Source organism: Sebastes umbrosus, chromosome 11 (assembly GCF_015220745.1).
Source record: "Sebastes umbrosus isolate fSebUmb1 chromosome 11, fSebUmb1.pri, whole genome shotgun sequence".
Lineage (NCBI taxonomy): Eukaryota > Metazoa > Chordata > Actinopteri > Perciformes > Sebastidae > Sebastes > Sebastes umbrosus.
In genome coordinates this window covers 18,904,779-18,923,874 of record NC_051279.1, presented here as the reverse complement: position 1 = coordinate 18,923,874, position 19,096 = coordinate 18,904,779, and the positions used below count along the sequence as shown (strand labels likewise).

At 41.3% G+C, this 19,096-nt stretch overlaps 1 protein-coding gene across 6 annotated transcripts in view; it reads right to left on the bottom strand.

Annotated features, from left to right (window-relative positions):
- hdac9b (histone deacetylase 9b) overlaps positions 1-19,096 on the bottom strand; it is a 36,782-nt gene that overhangs the window by 9,450 nt on the left and 8,236 nt on the right. The window contains exons 1-5 of one of the 6 annotated variants that reach the window (XM_037784018.1): positions 12,904-13,543; positions 5,657-5,898; positions 5,111-5,285; positions 3,279-3,402; positions 3,042-3,163 (exon numbers count right to left, since the gene is read on the bottom strand). In XM_037784018.1, coding sequence (XP_037639946.1) covers positions 3,042-3,163; positions 3,279-3,402; positions 5,111-5,285; positions 5,657-5,898; positions 12,904-13,012 — 772 coding nt within the window. In that variant the 5' untranslated portion in view covers positions 13,013-13,543. The other 5 variants (XM_037784017.1, XM_037784023.1, XM_037784021.1 and 2 more) reach the window with 5 other exon arrangements.

Here is a 19,096-nt window from a genome sequence, read left to right as displayed (position 1 = left end):
CCCTAATACGTGGCACAGACCTCTAATCCTGTGGGTGTGAGGTAGAATGAAAGAGAGCGAGGGAGGAAGAAAAGAGGCAGGAGAGATAAATGGAGAGAAAATGCTGCTGGGAGTCGTATGAATCTGCTTCACGCCCTGCTGCCTTGATTGCTTTCTATTTTTACACACTGCTGCCACCAAGCTACGCATCCCAATTGGTCGCCACGGGAACGCCAGACAGCACCTCGGGAACAAACACTTTCTCACTGGTCTCCATGGAAAAAAAAAAAATGCCCTGATGTACGGTGCAACAGGAGGCAATGATGGCAGCTGCAAAGCACATTCACCGAACACCTGGGTCACTGCTGCTCTGGCTTCTCAGTTAACGAAAACATACAGTAATGGCTGCAATATACTAGAGTCATAAATCAATCACCTTATTACATCTGAAAGTGGTGCTGCAGGGCTAGTGGCCGTGCGAGTGAATGTGTTATGCTATCTCCGCTTAATCAGAAATTTTAACTCTGCTGTCACTGTGAGTGTCTGTGTGCATTAGAGCCTGGACCTGGACAGATGGCTGTGTGGAAAGCTGAGGTGTGTGTTCTGTACATAAAGAGGCCTGCTATGCATTTTTCCTGACATTCTGGTTTAAAGTGATGCTGAAATTGATGAATTAATGCTCAGTAAACGCTAAAAGCAAAGCTAAGTTACAGTTCCTCAGAGTTTAGATATTCCGTGTCGTAACATCACATAAGTTAAATTCTTTCATTAATGTTTCTGATCAACAAGATCAGATAATATTGTTAACGTAGGGCGTTTCCACACAAACTTTACTTTCATATACTTTGGGCTTTTATAGTTTTACCTTTGTAGGATTATTTTTGAAAATGTTTCCTGCACCTGCTGAATGCACATATTTTGGTAACTGGGTCAAGACCAGGGAGGGTGTTGCACTTCTTACTGCTAAGCTGCAACTATTCTTGCCACAGACTATTGCGTGCCCTCGGTCCAGTCTATTCTAGGCACTGGAAGTGAAACAAAGAGGATACACACCAAGTAAACAAGTTCATTACGTGCGATTCTTTAAACTATTTTTTGAACGGGGTGACGTAAAAGCAAGGACATTACAGCTATTCTGTGTTCATAAGGATGATAGAACTATTAATGGGGCACCAAAAATTAAATATCAAAGCACAGATTGTTTCTTTAACGGGATATTTACTGATCCACAGTTGAAACAGTTGTCTCTACCGAGTATTATAACGTCTATACCTGTATGTAATAAATAGTGTGCTTAAAATGGATTGAAGCAAAATTTCAATTCAGTTTTAAAAGATAGTTATTGACCACCAAGCTACCAAGTCTTATGCAATATATATTACATCATAAACCTCAACCAGAAAAAGATGGCGTTCAGCCGTCTGGCCCTGTAAAGCAGTGGGGAGTCTAACGTGGAGCGTTCGAGTCATCTCCACTTTGTTTTGAGAGAGCTATCTTTGCTTAAACAAACAGTCCTGTCGAGGTTCATCCTGCCTGTGCCCGTCTTAACTCGGTAACACCTGCCAATCAGCTATCAGTGACAGCTCGTGGCTCAGGGAACAACAGTACCTTTGTGTGTCCCCCTCGGGTGCCAAGCTCTCTGAGGACTTTAATAAAGACAGACAGGAAGTGGGGGAGGAAGGCCTAAGCAGGAAATGACCACATATAGATTCAGGAATCCGAAGAGCAAGAAATAGTTTTATCAGTGTTAAGAGAGGCACGCACAGAAGTTGGGGTAGATGATTTAACCGTGAATTAAAGGATGAAAATGTTGAGACTGAAATTTTATCCGTCCAGTTATTTGTTTAAACCTGCCTCTTTGTATTCACAGTAAAAGGCAAACAATGCTACCATAAAAGGTCTCTCTGTTATTTTAGAAAATTTCTCTTCAACTTGTTATTATACTTGTGAGGCAACTCCTTACCTTATGGGTCTAAATGTCCCAGAAATGTAAATATATATTTACAAGAGGCATTTCTCTGTTCTGAAGTTGGTATGATTAAAAGAGATTACAATAAATAAAAGCTCTCAAAGCTTTCATTTACCTTTCTAATATTTATTCTTGCCATGCAGTGACTTTATTTTACAAGATATAATTCCTTTGCCTGATCTCTAAACTGTGTATACACACAACATGACAGGCCTGCAGTTAAATAACTCAACAAGTATAATTGTTTTCCAATGTAATTAAAAGAGACACAGAAGGGAAAAGAACATAATGTAATTTGGTGACCTCATTGCAGAATTATGAAGGTTTTTTAGCTTGGCGAGCTTGTGCTCGTGCAAACCAAGAGGCAGGAATTATTCTTATTTATACAACCATCCCCAAAGGATTCCTCAAACTTTAAACCAACAAACCTGAGCTGCTTTTTGGTGGGAACCTGTGTCTTTTCAAAATAGCTCTTAAAGCCCATAACTCAGGGAGAAATTAATCCGCTTTAATTCTCCCATTACCCACTAAACAGCTCAAAGAGGCTTTGGAACTTGGTTTATTATTGTAACATAGGGACAAATGTAGTTCCTTTTAAATAATGGCAAGGCAATTTCAGTACAAATAACACTAATTAAAATTTAAACTTGTGAAGTGAAAACATCTAAATTAAACTGTGTGGTTGCATGTGTGTTTTTAGAATAATCCAAACAGGAATAAGGAAGGTTTAAGTTACTTTTGTGGCATGCGTCACCTCTTGTGAAAGTTTAGTGTAGAGCCCTGGAGGGATGAGGAGGAGGGGGGGGGGGGGTTGGGGTCATAATGAGCCTTACTGATGTTATTAGCAGGTCATCAGCAATCTCAGGAAATACTCCGTGGGTACACCGACCTCTTGATTGACACGGGTCAAAAAGACACTCACTGTATTTATAACCCAGCGTAGTAAATGGAAAATGACTAATACAAAGCAACATCTTAACACTCAGACTGCAATCTCTTTAACTAGGTCTGTGTCTGTGTAGATTTATGTATGCATGTGTATTTGCATTTTTATGTCTGTGCTGTGTGTGTGTGTGCGCGCAAATTAACAAACCTGTCTTTCTCAAGGGGAAGTCGTCCTTGCTCTCTATGGGTGATGGCAGAGTATACTGGCAGGTGGGGGATGTGCCGCCCAGAGGTGGAGAGCTTTGGTCCAGGGATGTGTGGTGAGAGGACCTAATCACACAAAAACACACCAAATTTATGATTCAGAATATGTTTCTATGTGATTTAAATATAGTATCGGTATTGTATTACACTCTCTCAGGCTAAATCAACAGGAAATACTTACGTGTACCAGAGTTTTGGGTGGTGGATGAAAGAATGATTGACTCCATTGCTGGCAAGGTCCTTTGCTGATTTGCTCAACAGAAACTCTTGGAGTTTCTGCTTCACCTCGGTACTTGCCACAGCCCCTGTGAGACCAACAGACGGAACCAAACGGGATTGGGGTTACCCTAGGGCTATGACTCATGACATATTATTGCCTAGATAATATTCAAAATCAAACATTAAGCCTATTGAAACAGATGCCCTAAACCTATTTTTCCTGTATCACATGTAACTCACTTCTGGAATTCAAAACTGTCTTGGAGTACATATATTTGTGTCTCTTTTATTTATTCATATTGAGTTTACACCATCTTACCCAGCAGCTACAACTTATGTAGGAAGATCTCCCCCTAGTGGTCTCAGAGCACAATATTAGTTTCAGGCTGCTAAAGTGATACTGCAGAGAGATGTTCTTTCCCATCGGAGGGTTACGGTTGCAGGTCACAGTTTCAAATAACGTGACCTGACAAAGTCATAAATCTCTCTATTATTAGCTATAAGGTAAAAACAGAGATGAAATACTATATCTGAAGCTATTTTCATCGTGCTATTGAGAGACATTTTATCCTTAACTCTGAGCTTAAATGTCACTGGCCAACCTCATGTGATCAGTTGCATGTTCTGGTTAAGTACCATGTCGTCATCATCATCATCATCATCATCATCATCATCATCATCATCATCATCATCATCATCATCATCATCATCATCATATTGTTGGGTATTTCTCTTTATCTGATGACTAAATTAATTTTAACTTTGTAATTTGCCTTGTTCCCAGGCATCCTCCAGGACAGCTAATAATGATAAATGTTGTCTCCGATAGCCAGAGACATGAAATCAGAACAGTTTGCCCTGCTTATGAATAGCAGTCACATTGTCCCATGCAGTGAGAATGATATAATATACATGAAAGTTTAACCTTACTGCCACACTGTCGAATATGATCCCACTGAGAGTGTCATTAATCCTGAGTCAGAGGAGGTTGTCTTAAAGGACTGCTTCACCAAACAAATAAACACATATTTCCCCACTTACTTCCAGTACTTCCAGATAGTTGTGGTTTTGTATACATCAGCTTTTGAGATATCTGCATTTGCTGTTCCCCCAGAACAATGGAACAATATTTAACCTAATTTGCCTCCCGGCTGGATATTTCAAAACCATAGCAAATAAAATCCAAAATATCTGCATGACTAGATACAACTAAGGTCGAGAGGGATTTTTTTTTTCTACTTTTGGAGGACTGATCCTTTGACACTTTAATTGTGTTGTTTTGATCTCAGCACTTTGTAGGTAGATTTGACAAATATTATTGTGTGGGTGTTTCATTATAGTACAGATAATACATTAATGTGGACCCCTGGATGAGTAGCTACTGGTGTTACAAAAGTTAATGGAAAATAGAAATAAACAATTTAACATAGTTAAAAACACCAAAAAATATAATTGTATGGCTAATTTATGGCTAACCTGCCTACAAAGGCTGTATTGAAGCTCTACTGCAATCCTGCCACATGACTCAAAGGCTATTATCCTAGTAATAATTTACATGGTCCAATGTGAATACAAGAGTGGAGCATTCAACTCCAGTAAAGTATTCCTATCCAGCTGTTATATGTATATTTTGCTTAGACCCCACTCTAAGATAATGCATTAAAAAAACAATATTGGAAAGGGCGAGGGTTACGATTTGGGGCCCCATGCTCGCTTTTGCCTCGGGCCCTCAAAATAACTAATTCCACCCCTGATGGTAAAGAGATGGTGATGATGGCGGTGTCGAGCTCTTACTCTCTCTGGAGCGCTCCTTGCCCCTGAGGATCAGGCTGGAAACATGCTGCTCTCTCCGATGCCTCTCCTGCTCCTTCTCCTGCTGGCTCTGCTGCTGTTGCTGCTGCTGCTCCATACGACGCTCCTTCTCTGCAAGTTCCTGCTGCTGTTTCATGGCCTGGAGCTCGTGCTGGAGCTGAGAAACATGCAGGCCTCAAGTCAGCATGAAGAGAGCAGCATACCGACAAATACATTTTTGAAACGACAGTGGCTTATTTGGGCTTCTGCACTTTCTATTTTGTTGTGACGGACTATTCTGTACTCGTCTGTGAAAACAAAACTCACACTGTTCTGTAATGTATTGCTCAACACCCTGCCTCGCTGTGCTGAGTTGTTATTTTTCTTTTCTGCACTCTGTATTGTTTTCCTGAGCTATAATGTTTTCTACTGATCTGCAGTATGCCATGCTGTGTTGTGCTCTGCTGTTTTGTACACTGTGGTGCTGTGCTGGGCCACTGTGTACACTGCTGCGCTGTCCTCCATGCAACTGTTCAGTGCGATGCTGACCTTGAGGTGCTCCTGGAGCTGAGCCTGGTGCTGACGGGTCAACTTCTCATGCTGCTTCTGGAACTCGCTGATTAGTAGCTGCTTCTGGATCTGCTGCTGCTTCTGAATGAGGAGCAGCTCCTGCTGCAGCTGCCTCTCCCACATACCCGGGTCAGAACCTGACCCTAGCATCCTCAGATCAGTACGCAGGTCCAACGGTGATAAGGACTCCACAGCCAGTGGCACGTCTGGTTTAATGTCCACTGTAGCCCACAGAGAGAAAAAAAGAGAAAAAGAGATTTGTCAGTCCCTTAATTGCACCTTTACCTGTATCAATTCAAATCATGCAACCAGAGGTGGTTGTGTTATAGTATAGATGAATTAACTCAGAGTTAAGGTGGGCAGGGAAATTAGGATTCTGAAAAAGAGTTTATAAATGAAAAAAAATAAAATAAAAAATGAGCGGAGAGAAAAAAAAGGGTCAGAAATGAGGAGCACGGCTTTCTCTCTCGTGATCCTCACAAACCTGCAATTATAAGTTTCTATAAACAAACATGGGATCACATCCGTCAGCATAGTCTACTGGGAGCAGCTGTAGAACAGACTCAATGGACATTTGGCACGAAATGTTGAAGTGGTCATTTAAAGTATTTACATAAATCCTATCTTCCCACTGTTTGATAAATAAATAAAAGGAGTCCTTCTCCCTGTCTCTACCAGGACATCATGCAGATACTCCGTGTTAACATAAATTATTTAAAGCAAAGTAGTTTGTGAGCCTGGAACCCGTGTATGTTTGTGAACGCATGTTCCTGTGATCTTTCCAAATGTGTTCTCGAGTGCAGACGCTGCAACGTGTGCATTCGTAAGAACTGTCTTTGACAACTACCTCCATTATAAGTAATTGCCAGATACAAAGTGAGAGGGCATCCCTTTGGTCAGCTCTATATATAGGTTGTTCCACAGAGAAAATCGATTGCCAGTTAAGAACATAGGAGGAGACAGGGTTACTTCATCTCTCTATTCCATAGAGGATGATTGGTGATTGCATTTTTCTTTATCTTTTTTACGTTTGTTTTCATCCACAATACTGTATCTACTTGAATCCTTGCTACAGTAAGAAATCAGAATTACATCTTTGAACCATTTCAGAAATTAAATAATGTATTTAGGCCTATATTTGATCAGTAATTAAATACAAAATGTCAAAATGACATGTTAGCTATGCCGATCATGATGTGACATTCAAGGAAGGGTACGCATTGTCCAGACTGTGTAATGTCTCTTGCATATTGAGACCCGAGAAATATTCAAACCTACTTAAAATTCCAGTGGTTCTAGCAGGTTAGAATTTATATGTTCACATAAATAAACTTGTGGTGGTCCTGACATGCATTTATCCTCATAAACTATAATGAAATGCCAATAAAAAGGAGTTTAAACCTGCCAAAGGAAGCAGTCAGACAATCAGTCTACAGTAGCCGTCAATTAGGAAGCAGTGCCCTCCTGTTCACTGATGCTGTGAAGCTCACTGGCGCCCATTTGTTTTGTCATGTAGCCTGTTTTTCATTGCCACCATTCCATGTGTATGCGGCGGCGATGATTATAAATAGAAACATAAAAGCAAGTGGCGCAATCCTGGTCTGTGACAACCCCCACACCCTAGTATCCACCACCCTAACTTGCCGCTGCCATGGCAACGCTGGCGACGTAATTATGCATCCTGCAGATATCGAGTCTCACTGCATGTCATCTCCTGCCTACAGTGGCAATGTGACATGTTGACTATTAGATCAGCTTTTCAGCTCTTATATAAGAAAAGGAGTCCCCAGCAGAGAGAGACGGAGAGAAAGCATTACAAAAACCCTCCAACACACACACACACACACTGCACAGATTCAGTGGCTAAGTGATAACTTGTCTTGAAACATGTTCAAAGAGTGAAGACAGCTAGAGGGGACTCCCGTACTGTAATTTTTCTTCCTGTGTTCTAAAAACAGCTCCCCGTGAAATGACAGAGGAGGGCAACGGCGCGGAGAACAGGCACCTGTAGAACAGACCCTTCTCTCCCTGACAGGGAATATTAATCTTAGCTTGTAAGTACTTGACAAAGGACTCTTCTGTAGCGGGCGCTGTTCCAGGGACAGATGAGAACCTGTGAACCATTGAAGGGCTCAGAGAGTCAGACAGCCCTAGTGCTACTTTTGCCTAATGGACCTAAATATAGCAACAAAAAAACACCTGCTGCCTGGGAGAATTCACCACTGAGATATCTAATTAATCTCATATTTCATTCTGTACCCTCACTGTGACTGGCATTAAGGATCTCCACTTTGATCAGCGCATCAAGCTGAGCCTCCATCAGAAAATCTCAGACAGTGGTTTAACAGGATGGGAAGAGGGTGGGGGAGGAGGAGGAGTGCGAAAGCTTAAGCCACCTTTGATAACCATGGCTGTATGAAATGGCCCTTGAGGAAACCACAACAGCCTCATGTGCCTGTTCTACTCTTGTCCACTGTTTGTCCACTGTGTCTGCAAGAATAACGCTGGATGGAATGACAATGTTGAGGGAACATAATAAAGGTAGGGAGGCATTGTTCGAGCTCCGCTGAAGCCTCCACCTGATGAATAATTTACAACTTACATTACTCATGATTGACATTATTCTCTGTGCTGATTGAAACAGAGAAAAGGTCAAAATAAGCCTCTGTCTATGCACTTTACTCAACCACAGAATACATTAGACCTGCGTATCTATCTACTGCCGCACATTTATAGTTGACATATTTAAGTCAAACACACCCTGAAACTACCCGAAACTGAAATCTGCTGTTTCTATATTACAAAAATACTCCCTAGGCAGAGGAGAATACGGAACCACCAGTAACTAGGGCTAAATATAAATGCTTTTCTGAGCAGGGTCTTAATATAGACAATGTGCGAAAGACTGTCACAGTTGCGAGGCCGCCTGCTCAAATTTAACACGGGCAAAAATAAAAGCGCAGTGTTGCATTTATGTAACTTTCGGGTCACTTTTGAAATGATCGCTCGCAAAGAGGCAGCCACTTCTGGTTGAGTGTGTCCTACAGCGCCATTTTACGATCATGACCCTTGATATGAATATTTTTTTTCAGGTGAACGTGAGGTGCTTCGTGATTGGTGGAAAGTGCACAGACGTGTCTCTAGGCACTGGTAAACAAGAGATTTATGAATGACAGGTCCCAAATTTGTTTTTAGCACAAGGGAGCGACAAGCACCCTGCCCCATGCCCAAATTCCTCCCTGTGGAGGGCCTGCCAAGGGGGGATAGGGTGACTCATAGCCCGTGACCACACTCCCACTGCAGCGTCGCACCGCCAGTGTCCCCAAAGTGTTTATTTCTATAACCGATCTGCCTCTCATTAGCCTTGGTGGTGGTTAGAGTGACAATCACAGCCTTAATTTGAGATGTTGGATGGCCGTCTTTTTTTGCTTCAGGCCACATTAGCAGGCTTCCCACCCCGGAGAGAGAATAGACACACATCGCCAGTGACATTACTATGACATGTGAGGAGTCTGAAATACATAGATGCATATAGTAAACCATTATCAACATAAGTCATTGTGCAAGCTGATGTTGGACTTTTAGTTTTTAAGAACACGACATTTCAATGCAATTATTTTTTTTTAACCACTAGCGCATAAACTGATAACTAATGTGAGAAAGGAGTTATTAATATTGTAAACATTACCTGCTGAATATAAGCAGCTATTCTTACACCTTTAGGAGTTAGTTGGCAACTAAAGGTACTGTTTGGTGTCACCGAATAAGGCTGGTAATATTCAGATTTGAACTGGTTCACTGGTTATTAAAAGTTAAACATTTATGTTATGCATTTATGTTCTGAATTATTTCATTAACGCTAATATTGATGTTAATATTGTTGTTACAGTTTCGCAACAGTTACACTTGCAAGAAGTTAAAAAACAACTTGAATCATAAATGTTAAGAATCATATTCCAATGAGTTGATCTACCTTGACATTAGTCTCAAATCTTTTGCTACAAATAAAAACATTTACGTAAATACTATGTCACATATGGTTACAGGTAGTTACGGTTAAGTAACCTCACAACTGCTTTTTGGCTTGAACAAATTAAGAGTAGCACAACCCCCAAACCATCGCCACAATTTAAAGTGTAGTTCACCATTAGTACTGAAGGACCCGTTGCTCCATTTGTTTCCCAGTAGAACATGTTACTGGTGTTGAGAACATCTTAACTCAATGTGATACTGACCATGGATCATCATTTTTATAGAGTGTATATTTTATCAATGAAATATAAAAATGGCAATATACATCATGTCCCACTTTGTGTTTACACTTTGGACATGTTGTATGTTGCATGCATTCAGTGTGCACTTGAGATGGTTGCTGATCTAAATTCCCTGTCTGGCAGTATAAATAGAACCAGAGATACAGAAGATGTTTGAGGGCAAAAATAAGCTGATGCTTGGGACTGCAATGTGGCGCTGGATCTCTCATTAAGTGCCTTGTTATTTTGAGCAGCTGGCATGTCTAAAGCAAGAAACAGGTCTTTATTTATAAGACTCAGGCTCGTCCTTGCAGCTGAGCCAGAGCTGCGGCTTGCAGTCTATCTGCGAACAAAGAGGGCCGAGCTGAACCACCACGGGCCTTTCGCTGAGGCGAGCCAGGAGTCCGGTCGTCTCATGTCCTGCATGCCATCATGCCAAACCGTCTCACAAATCAACAACACAAAACGACATAGACTAAATCTCTATCCGAGCAAAAACAATAAGGAGAAAACCGAGGAAACTGTAGGTGATAATTAGCAAGTTCCTCCGTCAAGACTTTTCTATCATTATCCTATCCTCTGTGGACAACATTGGCAGCAGATCCTACAGTCAATAAAATCCCTAATAAATCAATCACAAAGAGTCAACTGAGCTACAGCAAACACTCCGACCACAGGAAAAGCATCCCTTAGCATCACTGATAAAACACAAGCATTACATAAACGTTGCTTTTCTACAACACGCATATTATGAAAAACAGAAGAGAATGCAAATAGGTAATGTATTTTCAGTTGGCCTTTCTGTTAAACGCGCTCTTCACCTTGCTATTACCAATAGTTTAAAATAATAGGTTACTGAGCAATACTGAAACAAAATCTCATATTCATTTGTGTTATTTTGCACAGCCTCTTTTGCAGCGAGCACTTCCAAAACAAACGGTGAGGCAACCTGAATGGACACAGACAAGAGGACTTGAAAGCTGCAGCATTGTTATTATCTGAAAGGTCCCTATTGAAGGAAGGTAGCGTGATATTTAACATAATATTTTGCACTCAGGGGGGAACTAATTAGTTTTCCCTTATTGGAGAGCCCATCTGAGGACCTGTTTTGATGTTACGGACACTAATCAAAATAAAAAATGCCCTTTATTTTCATGTTCCACTTGAAATGTAACAACAGAAAAGTAGACATAAAATGTCAAGAGGTTTGCTTTAGAAAACAATTTGCAAATAAACTATTTAGCCGGCAAAAGTATCACTTCACCAACAATAATCGAGAGATATCCTAAAACATGAATACAGACAGGACATGATAAACCCACCCCCGGGTCTGCTTTAAAGGGACTGTGTCTGCTCCACCAACAACACTCACATGACATCCAGTAAACTCATACAAAGGCATCCCGGAGTAGCATTTTTAGATAGATAATGTTAGTCACCGTCAAGTGATTTACTATAAAGTGGAAAGAACAAATTAAACGGGGCAAATGACAGAATTCTCTATAAATATCTGTTCTAAACCACGGTTATATCAGGAGCACGCCGAGATGGAATGATAACGCACAGACGCCTAATCTTAGCAGGCTAATGCCATAAGCTGAAAATAACTCACCTAAGAATAGCTGACCCACAGAATAAGCAAGGAGCCCGAATTCAGGCGCTCGGTGTATCTGTTGTTTGGCTCACAGGCCGCTAAGGCAGAAGAAGAAAGCCCCGCTCCTGTAGCCTGATAGTCAAATAACCTCCTCTATTGACAGAGATGGAATGTGTCATCCCCCTGTCATCCCCCCGTCTTATTTTTAAATCTACTCACGTTTTTAGTCCACTGCCTCTGGATGATTTCAGTCACCCGTTTTGCTTGTCTGAAGTTAGACTTAGGGTTGTGTTTTTTTTTGAGTTTTTGAGTTATTTATAACACCAAAAAATACTGAGTTAAAAGTCAATGTAAAACATCTAAATGCATGTTTAACAATAAGTTTGTATCACTCAACATCATGCTGTCCCCCTCTTGCTGTTGGATAATTGTAGATAATGCTGTGACAACTCAAAAGGTCACAATACATTTTTTCAGTAAATTAAGCACTCACATGACTCAATCCGTACTTTCTCATTACACAGACTTCTCAGTAAACCACATGACAAATGTTTTCACAGAGCACAATGCTTCAACTCTGAAGTCATTTCCAGAGACGATTTTCACATTTTATCAATAGCTACATGCTGAAAAGGTGTGACTCATCTTGAGTGAATAGATGTTACTCATACTGATGTCAGCCATGTCCTCCTCAATTCAATTCTCAGGTCAAAAATAGAACAGTCAATGTCTGTGGTAAATATCCTGAGAGAAACCTTTCAGTTGTCCCCTCAGTATTTCTGTCACAGTTTTTCCTGTTCCCTGAAAAGTGCACGCTGACATGGAAGCTCGCAAAACACAACATCCCTTTCATGTTCACAGTGACTCATTTCAGGCGACTAGAGCATGGGAATAGTGTTAACACAGTTCCTAATTTTAGTAGAAAAACAACACTCTTTGCATGTTAAATATATTAAGATAAAAAAAGCACTTTTTGACTCTTTACAAGACATCTTTTAACACAGATTAAAGGTAACAATCCCACTGACAAAAGACAAATCATAAAGCAACATTTACCACGACAAGAGCAAATACCTTGATTCAGGAAGAAGTGCCTGATCCTACCACGTTGCTGTGCTGAGAAGCTTTGAGTTCTCTTTTTCACACAGAATGAGAGACCGGCTGAGCGCAAAGAGTTGAGAGTACGTGAGAGAAGGAGAGAGAGAGAAGGAGAGAGAGAGAGAGAGAATGTGTGTGCGAGAGAGGCACAGGCGATGTGAAATAGGGGAGAAGTAGGAAGAGATTCAGAGATAGATAGAGGAATGCAAAGAGGGGGAAAAAAAGAAGGATAAAAACTGAGATCCCTCAAAAGGAGAAGAAACGCCGGGCTGTGTGATCACCTGAGTTGTTCACGTTGTGCATCTTGCTCTGGTTGGGGAACTGCTGGTGTCCAACGCGCCGTTCTGTTGTGGAGAAACTTGACTCGCCCTCGTAAATCGTCTGCAGCATACTCCACTCAGCGCTCAGGTCTCATTGCAAGCCTTGCGTTTCCTGTCACCAAGAGCCACCCCTCAGCCACTCAGGGGAGAGACCACGACAACAGGCAACTCTCTCCCTTCCTCTGCCTCCTCCTCTGATAAACCACTCTCACCGTAGAGCAATAACACTAACTGCACACTCTCTCTGCAGGGCTGCCACTCTCCCGGTGCCTGCCTGCCTGCTTCAATCTGGTCCAAACACTAACACAGTTTACAAGAGAAGATGGCCAAGTCCAGCTTTTTTTTTTTCTTCTTCTTATCTGCCTCTCTCCCTATTCCTCTCCTCCAGCCTGTGTTTTTTTTTCTCTCCTCAGAGAAGAGACTGAGAAAAATGTAAAGCTGAGTTGCTAGGAAAGCCGTGAACTGAACACTGAGCACCTCGCTGAGGCAGTAATGCAAGCCAGGGAGGGAGCAAGCTTCATTTGCATGTGAATCAACAACTGCGTGGCCCACAGGTGACAGAAATAGAACAATGGCCAGCCCTGGCTAAAAATAGGTCAGGCGAGGCGCGGGGATTGGAGCAGCATTGATGCGTTTAAAAATACCACACCAAACACAGCTGTCTTCTTCTGCTCCTGCCAGAAGGCATGTCTCCTGACTCCCTCTCTGCAGATGGAGGCTTGATTCCTCTCTCTCGCTCTCTCTCTCTCTCTTTTTTGATTTGTTGAACCAGTATCTCTCACTCACTCTATTTATGTCTTCATTTTGTTCTCTCAGGTACATGGGCGGAATGATCCATTTCTGCCTTGATGTACTAAAAGAGTTCACCTCTGTGCAGTATTTGTTATGTCAAGGGTTTTGTACGGTTCGTCTTTTATATGATACACAAAACATAAAAATAGTGTATTGACTTTTTTTTGTTTTTGGCAAATAGTACAAATATGATTATATATTTCAACAAACACAAATGCAACAGGATTTAGGTAAAAAAAATCTGCATGTGTGACAAACAAGATGTGTTAAGTCAAGCCAGACACTAAATGAACTGTGTGAGCTAACTGTGTGTGTGTGTGCGTAGGGTTCAGTGTGTATCCAGGGCAGTATACTGCTGCTCAGGAAGCATGCTTTCAGCTAGCCAAGGAAGCCAACTGTAAGATGCCATGACAGCATGATCGCAATTACATAAACCTCTCAAACTGTGTCAAGAACAACCTCTCCAGGATTACACATCCCATTTCCTTGAAAAACACTTGATACTGTAAAAAAGCAGACAAACAAAACACTACAGTACACATATAGTACATCTCAAGAACCTGAATACTGAATTTTGAGCACCAAATAGCTGTATAGTGTGACTTTTTCAATTAATATTACATCCCAAGCTGGCAAAGATCTGTAGTTAATATAATCTGACTCCAGCCCATAAAAGTCAAGTCAAATGTTCTATCTGACCACTGATGCAGGGCTGGGTTTGTGGCCAAGCAGCCTGTGCCTTTAAATTTTTCATCTTCCTTCATAATTTGACCTGTCCCCCAGCCAGGGGCGTGGAGCCAGCACAGCTATTTTTAGTTCCTGAGCTCTGACGACTGGCTAGAGAGACACAGAGAAGGAGTTTTACTGTGTTGTTTCAGCTGGACAAACATTTAACCCCTCAATCCTTTTATCACAGCACAACCAAGAAGCCAAGAAGGAAATGCACAGCTTGCAGGCTTCGCCCCAGACATAAAACAACTCTGAAGCTAATGTATGATATTGGTTATTCATAAATAGAAACAAGAGAACTCATACGTTTGTTTTGATTCAGTACTCTCTGTAATCTCAAAAAACTCAAATTAATTATCTAAATCTTAATATTTGTTCATCTTTGTTTACTCCCATGTAATAGCTGAGAGAATTATTTTCACAAACACAGTCATAGAACATTGTGGCAAATCTATCAAGAAATGATTACTCCAATCTCCCCTTAGTGACACATTTTAGTTGAACAGATTTAGCAAACTCCTGATCTTCGCAAATTAGTTTTGGCAGTCAAGTTGGATAAGATGGTGTGAGAGATAACAAGCCTTCAAGTCCAAGGTAATGATGGCTAAAGACCCAGAGCTCCATCTGTCACAGTATCTGTCAGAGCCGGCCAGCTCTGACCGAGTAGGCTGACCTGAACGCGGGCTAAGGCACAACTGATCTAAAGAGGAAGTAAGGCCGTCACATGAAAGACAATTATAATGACAATGATAATGAGTCCCTATTTATATGACATGACAATGGGATTTTCCTGAAATGAAAAGGTCAAAACATATTTTGCAATGTTCCTGGTACCGTGATTTTCCACTATTGCACAATAAAAATATGATATGCTGCAAACTCAGAGACTATTTTTGCCCTTAAATTCTTCATTCATGGATTAGTTTTATTTTATTTATTTATTTATTTATTTATTTATTTATTTATTTATTTATTTATTCATTCATTTATTTCTTCATTTATTTATTAATTTATCTATCTATTTGTTAAGTGGTTCTTCACAGAATGTTCTGCACAATATACATAGAGTTGTGCTTTATTTTGTCTCGTCAAAAGTATAAGAAATAAAACTCTCTGCACTTGTGTGCAAGTGAATAATTAGGCCTAATTCCCAGGAACTAACCTCCGTCGACCTGACCTACTGCTCCTCACCTCAAATAAGAAAGGAAAACCAAGAGACATTTCACTGGGACACGTTAGCAGCGATTAACCTACACTTTTTATTTATAACGAGCTTCCTGAGGCTGATGAGGGATTGTGGGATTGGAAATAGCTCCGTCCAATAGGCAGGGTCCAGTAAACCTGCAATGTGGCAAGCCCATTATAGCTCCTACTGCGTCACTGGCGGCCTTTGTCTACTTTAGTCCTATTAAAGCATTTAAGTGTGAACGTCAGCGTCCCTGCTGGAGAGCCACTCCGCTCTGCTCTCCAGGGCATGGGCTCGACTGTCTGTCACCTCCCTCATATCAAACACAAACTCTGTGTGTGTGTGTGTGTGTGAGTGTCTGTGTACGTGCATGTGTGTATGTTTTGACATCAGAGCACTGACATGGAGTGGGGGAATATTAGAGATGAGGGAACAAGTGGGCCAGACCAGTGAAGTGCCCCCTGGCACTTTCCAAATTTAAATGAAAGGCCATTATAGACGTCAGTGAACACACACACATGCATCCATACACACATCAAATACAACATGTTATTTACTTCAACTAAGCCAATTTAGATTATCTATTGGGACTAGAAAATACAACAAAGAGATAATTCCCATCATGGTACCTTAGCTCTTTCCGCTCTATTTCGAGAAAACCGTGGTCATAACCTGAGGAGTTGTTTTCTTCTACCAAATAAGCCTACTCGCATTACCACCATTACTGTACCAGTTCCAAATCAACTCCCAAGTTCTGTGGCTTAATCACCATAGCACTGCTGCCTTGTGACACACTGTGCATGATGAAACCCAGCAGGGAGGCAGACTGGAGCAGGAAGGGAGCTGAACTTAAGTGTTGCAACAGATATGAGTGGTGGACAAACAGTGCTTCTTACAACTAATTTGATCCGGCTACAAAATGTTTTGTTCCCCTTAATAGCGGATGATCCATGTGTGGGAGGGAATGAGTCAGCCATGTTTTGTTGTTCCGTGCTCTCTGAACTTCAAAGCCCCCGTGTATCTCAGAGAGGGGGGGTTGTCTATTGTAAAATAAACTGCAGTGACTCTCATAGCCTTCTTACATGATCTTAGTCAATGCATGTTTATTAGAATGTGTTTTAATCAAATTAGTTCATCCACCTACATGACTTCCTACTTATTGTCTGTGTTCCTGCCTGTGTGGATGCAGAGTTTCATCATGCCACCCTGGGAGGACTGTGGCGGATGTTATCATTGTCAGGTGCTGAGCTTTCCAGTCAGAGGGGATGTTGCTCCCAAGAGAGGGGTTGCATACTAACAGCAACTTCTGACGTAACCATGCCGCTCACTGTCCATGGGTTTCTTCTCTCTTGTGCCCCCCCACAGCTCTAGAGGCAGCCCTGGTACAGGAGGGAAATTACCTTTCCACACCAATTACCTCAATGCCAGCCATCTTACTTACATCAGCCCCTGATGAGTCACCATTGCCAACTATGGAAGAGTCCCGGAGATCAATTTAGGTGATGAGGCCGTGGCACAATGCTGCCCCATATCTGCATGTGGAGTACAGCATGCTCTATTAGCAACCAAGCCCCGCCATTCTACCTGCTAAAAGCCATGGGTAAAGTTGTGTCACTTCAAACAGCCCATTTTCCCTTTACCTTGCGGTCAGTCTCATAAAAGCACAAAGGCACTATAACTGTTGATTTGATGGTAAAATCCAATTAGCCTGTACATCTGGATGTGTTATGCGAGCGTGTTTCCCCACTAATGATTTGGGCGCTCTTGTTTTTATTGGGTTACTCTGTCTGGCGTCCTGTGGTATTTCCTGTTGGACTTTCAGGGTGATATAGAATGCACTTAACAGGTTGGATCAAATAACATGAAAAAAGCATTTAAAGGCAGTCGTGTTTGGTACTTAATCTTGAAACATTGCCAACAAAGTTTTGCAATGCAGCTAATACCACAGTTAGATGGAGCCCATGCAGCTTTATGTGTTTCTCTTGTGAGAGAGGCCGAACATAAAAAAAAGACATACTGTAGATGGTGTTCTTCAAAGAGATGAATGAACATATATCCTTAATAATAAAAAAATAAAAACTTTCAGAAAAAATGTGTTCATTCATCTGTATTGAACTCTCAATCTGAGATGTGAGAAACACACTGAACCATAACAGAGTTTCAAAAAGGCAAAAACACAATTTAAAAGCATCCACTTATTGTGCACTGACCTTGAGGTCAGTTTACTTTCTAACTTTGAATAGATCCCTGATGCCGTGCCCGCATCTGTTGCCATAGGCTTTCTAAAAATAGATATGGAGCACAAAGGCCCACTGGAAGGACAGAGGGCAGTTCTCAGTATTTTTACTGATCAATGTGCTCATCTCTGCTGGAAACCATTGATCCACTGTTTTTATCAAATTGACCATGTTGCTGTTGTACAACTTCCACCCTACATTCAATCATGATAAGCCCTCTGTTCCACTTCGTCCACCTTGCCCAGCACCTTCTCTCAAAGCAACACACAACTTTTGATCTTCCAACGACATTCTAACACCAAAAGGCTTAGCATTGATTAAAGCCCTTGAAAGATCATTCTTAATGTCAGCGAGCTTTTAACCAATGAACATGACGCAGGATTCAGAGGAAACTTTTCTGCCTGAAACCAGTGAGCAGAATCATTGCATCAGTGGCTCTTAGACCTACATCACTGAAATGCCTGCAGGAGTCAAATGGCCTCATCTGTATCATACAAACACACAGGCCCAAAGATACACATGTGACTTTGATGGAATCCAGCCAAGTTTAGCTGACCTTAGAAAATCCCTGAGGGATTAATAAAAACAAAGGTTCTCTGTTCGGAGGCATCCTTCCAATCCACATCCTGCTAGTCAAGCCCATTTATGAGTGGATAATCATAGCATCATTCCTCCTAAGTCCCTTGGAGCTATTATCTTAATATGATAACACAATATATTTGGTATTACCAATATGGTATTACCAGAAAACACATTGTATAAGGCTTGTTTGTCCTTTGGAAAATTCCAGCATTTTTATTTCAGTCACAGAAACAGAACCAGCAGTTTTCACTCTCAAGTTCCACATTTTCTTTTAAAGGGACAAATCTAACTTCAGTGACCTGAATCTAACAAGCACAGGGAATAACCCAGCAACATAACAAAATCAAGACTGGAGTTGTTTATGCTTACTGCTTGACTGTTATTCTGGATTTGTCAATGACCTTTAAAAACTCCATTCATGGATTTTAAAGGTCCATCTAAAAAAAGTGCAACAGGAAATCAAGTTTACTATGGGAAGGGTGGGCTGACGCTTATTGTCCAAGCCACTTCCACCTACGCCACCACTTCTTTACTTGACCACAGCACAGTCACAGCACTCGCCTCCTGTGGTGTCTCAAAGGTCTTGGACGCAACAATACCTCTGAAAAATAGCTCTTCCTCTGATTAT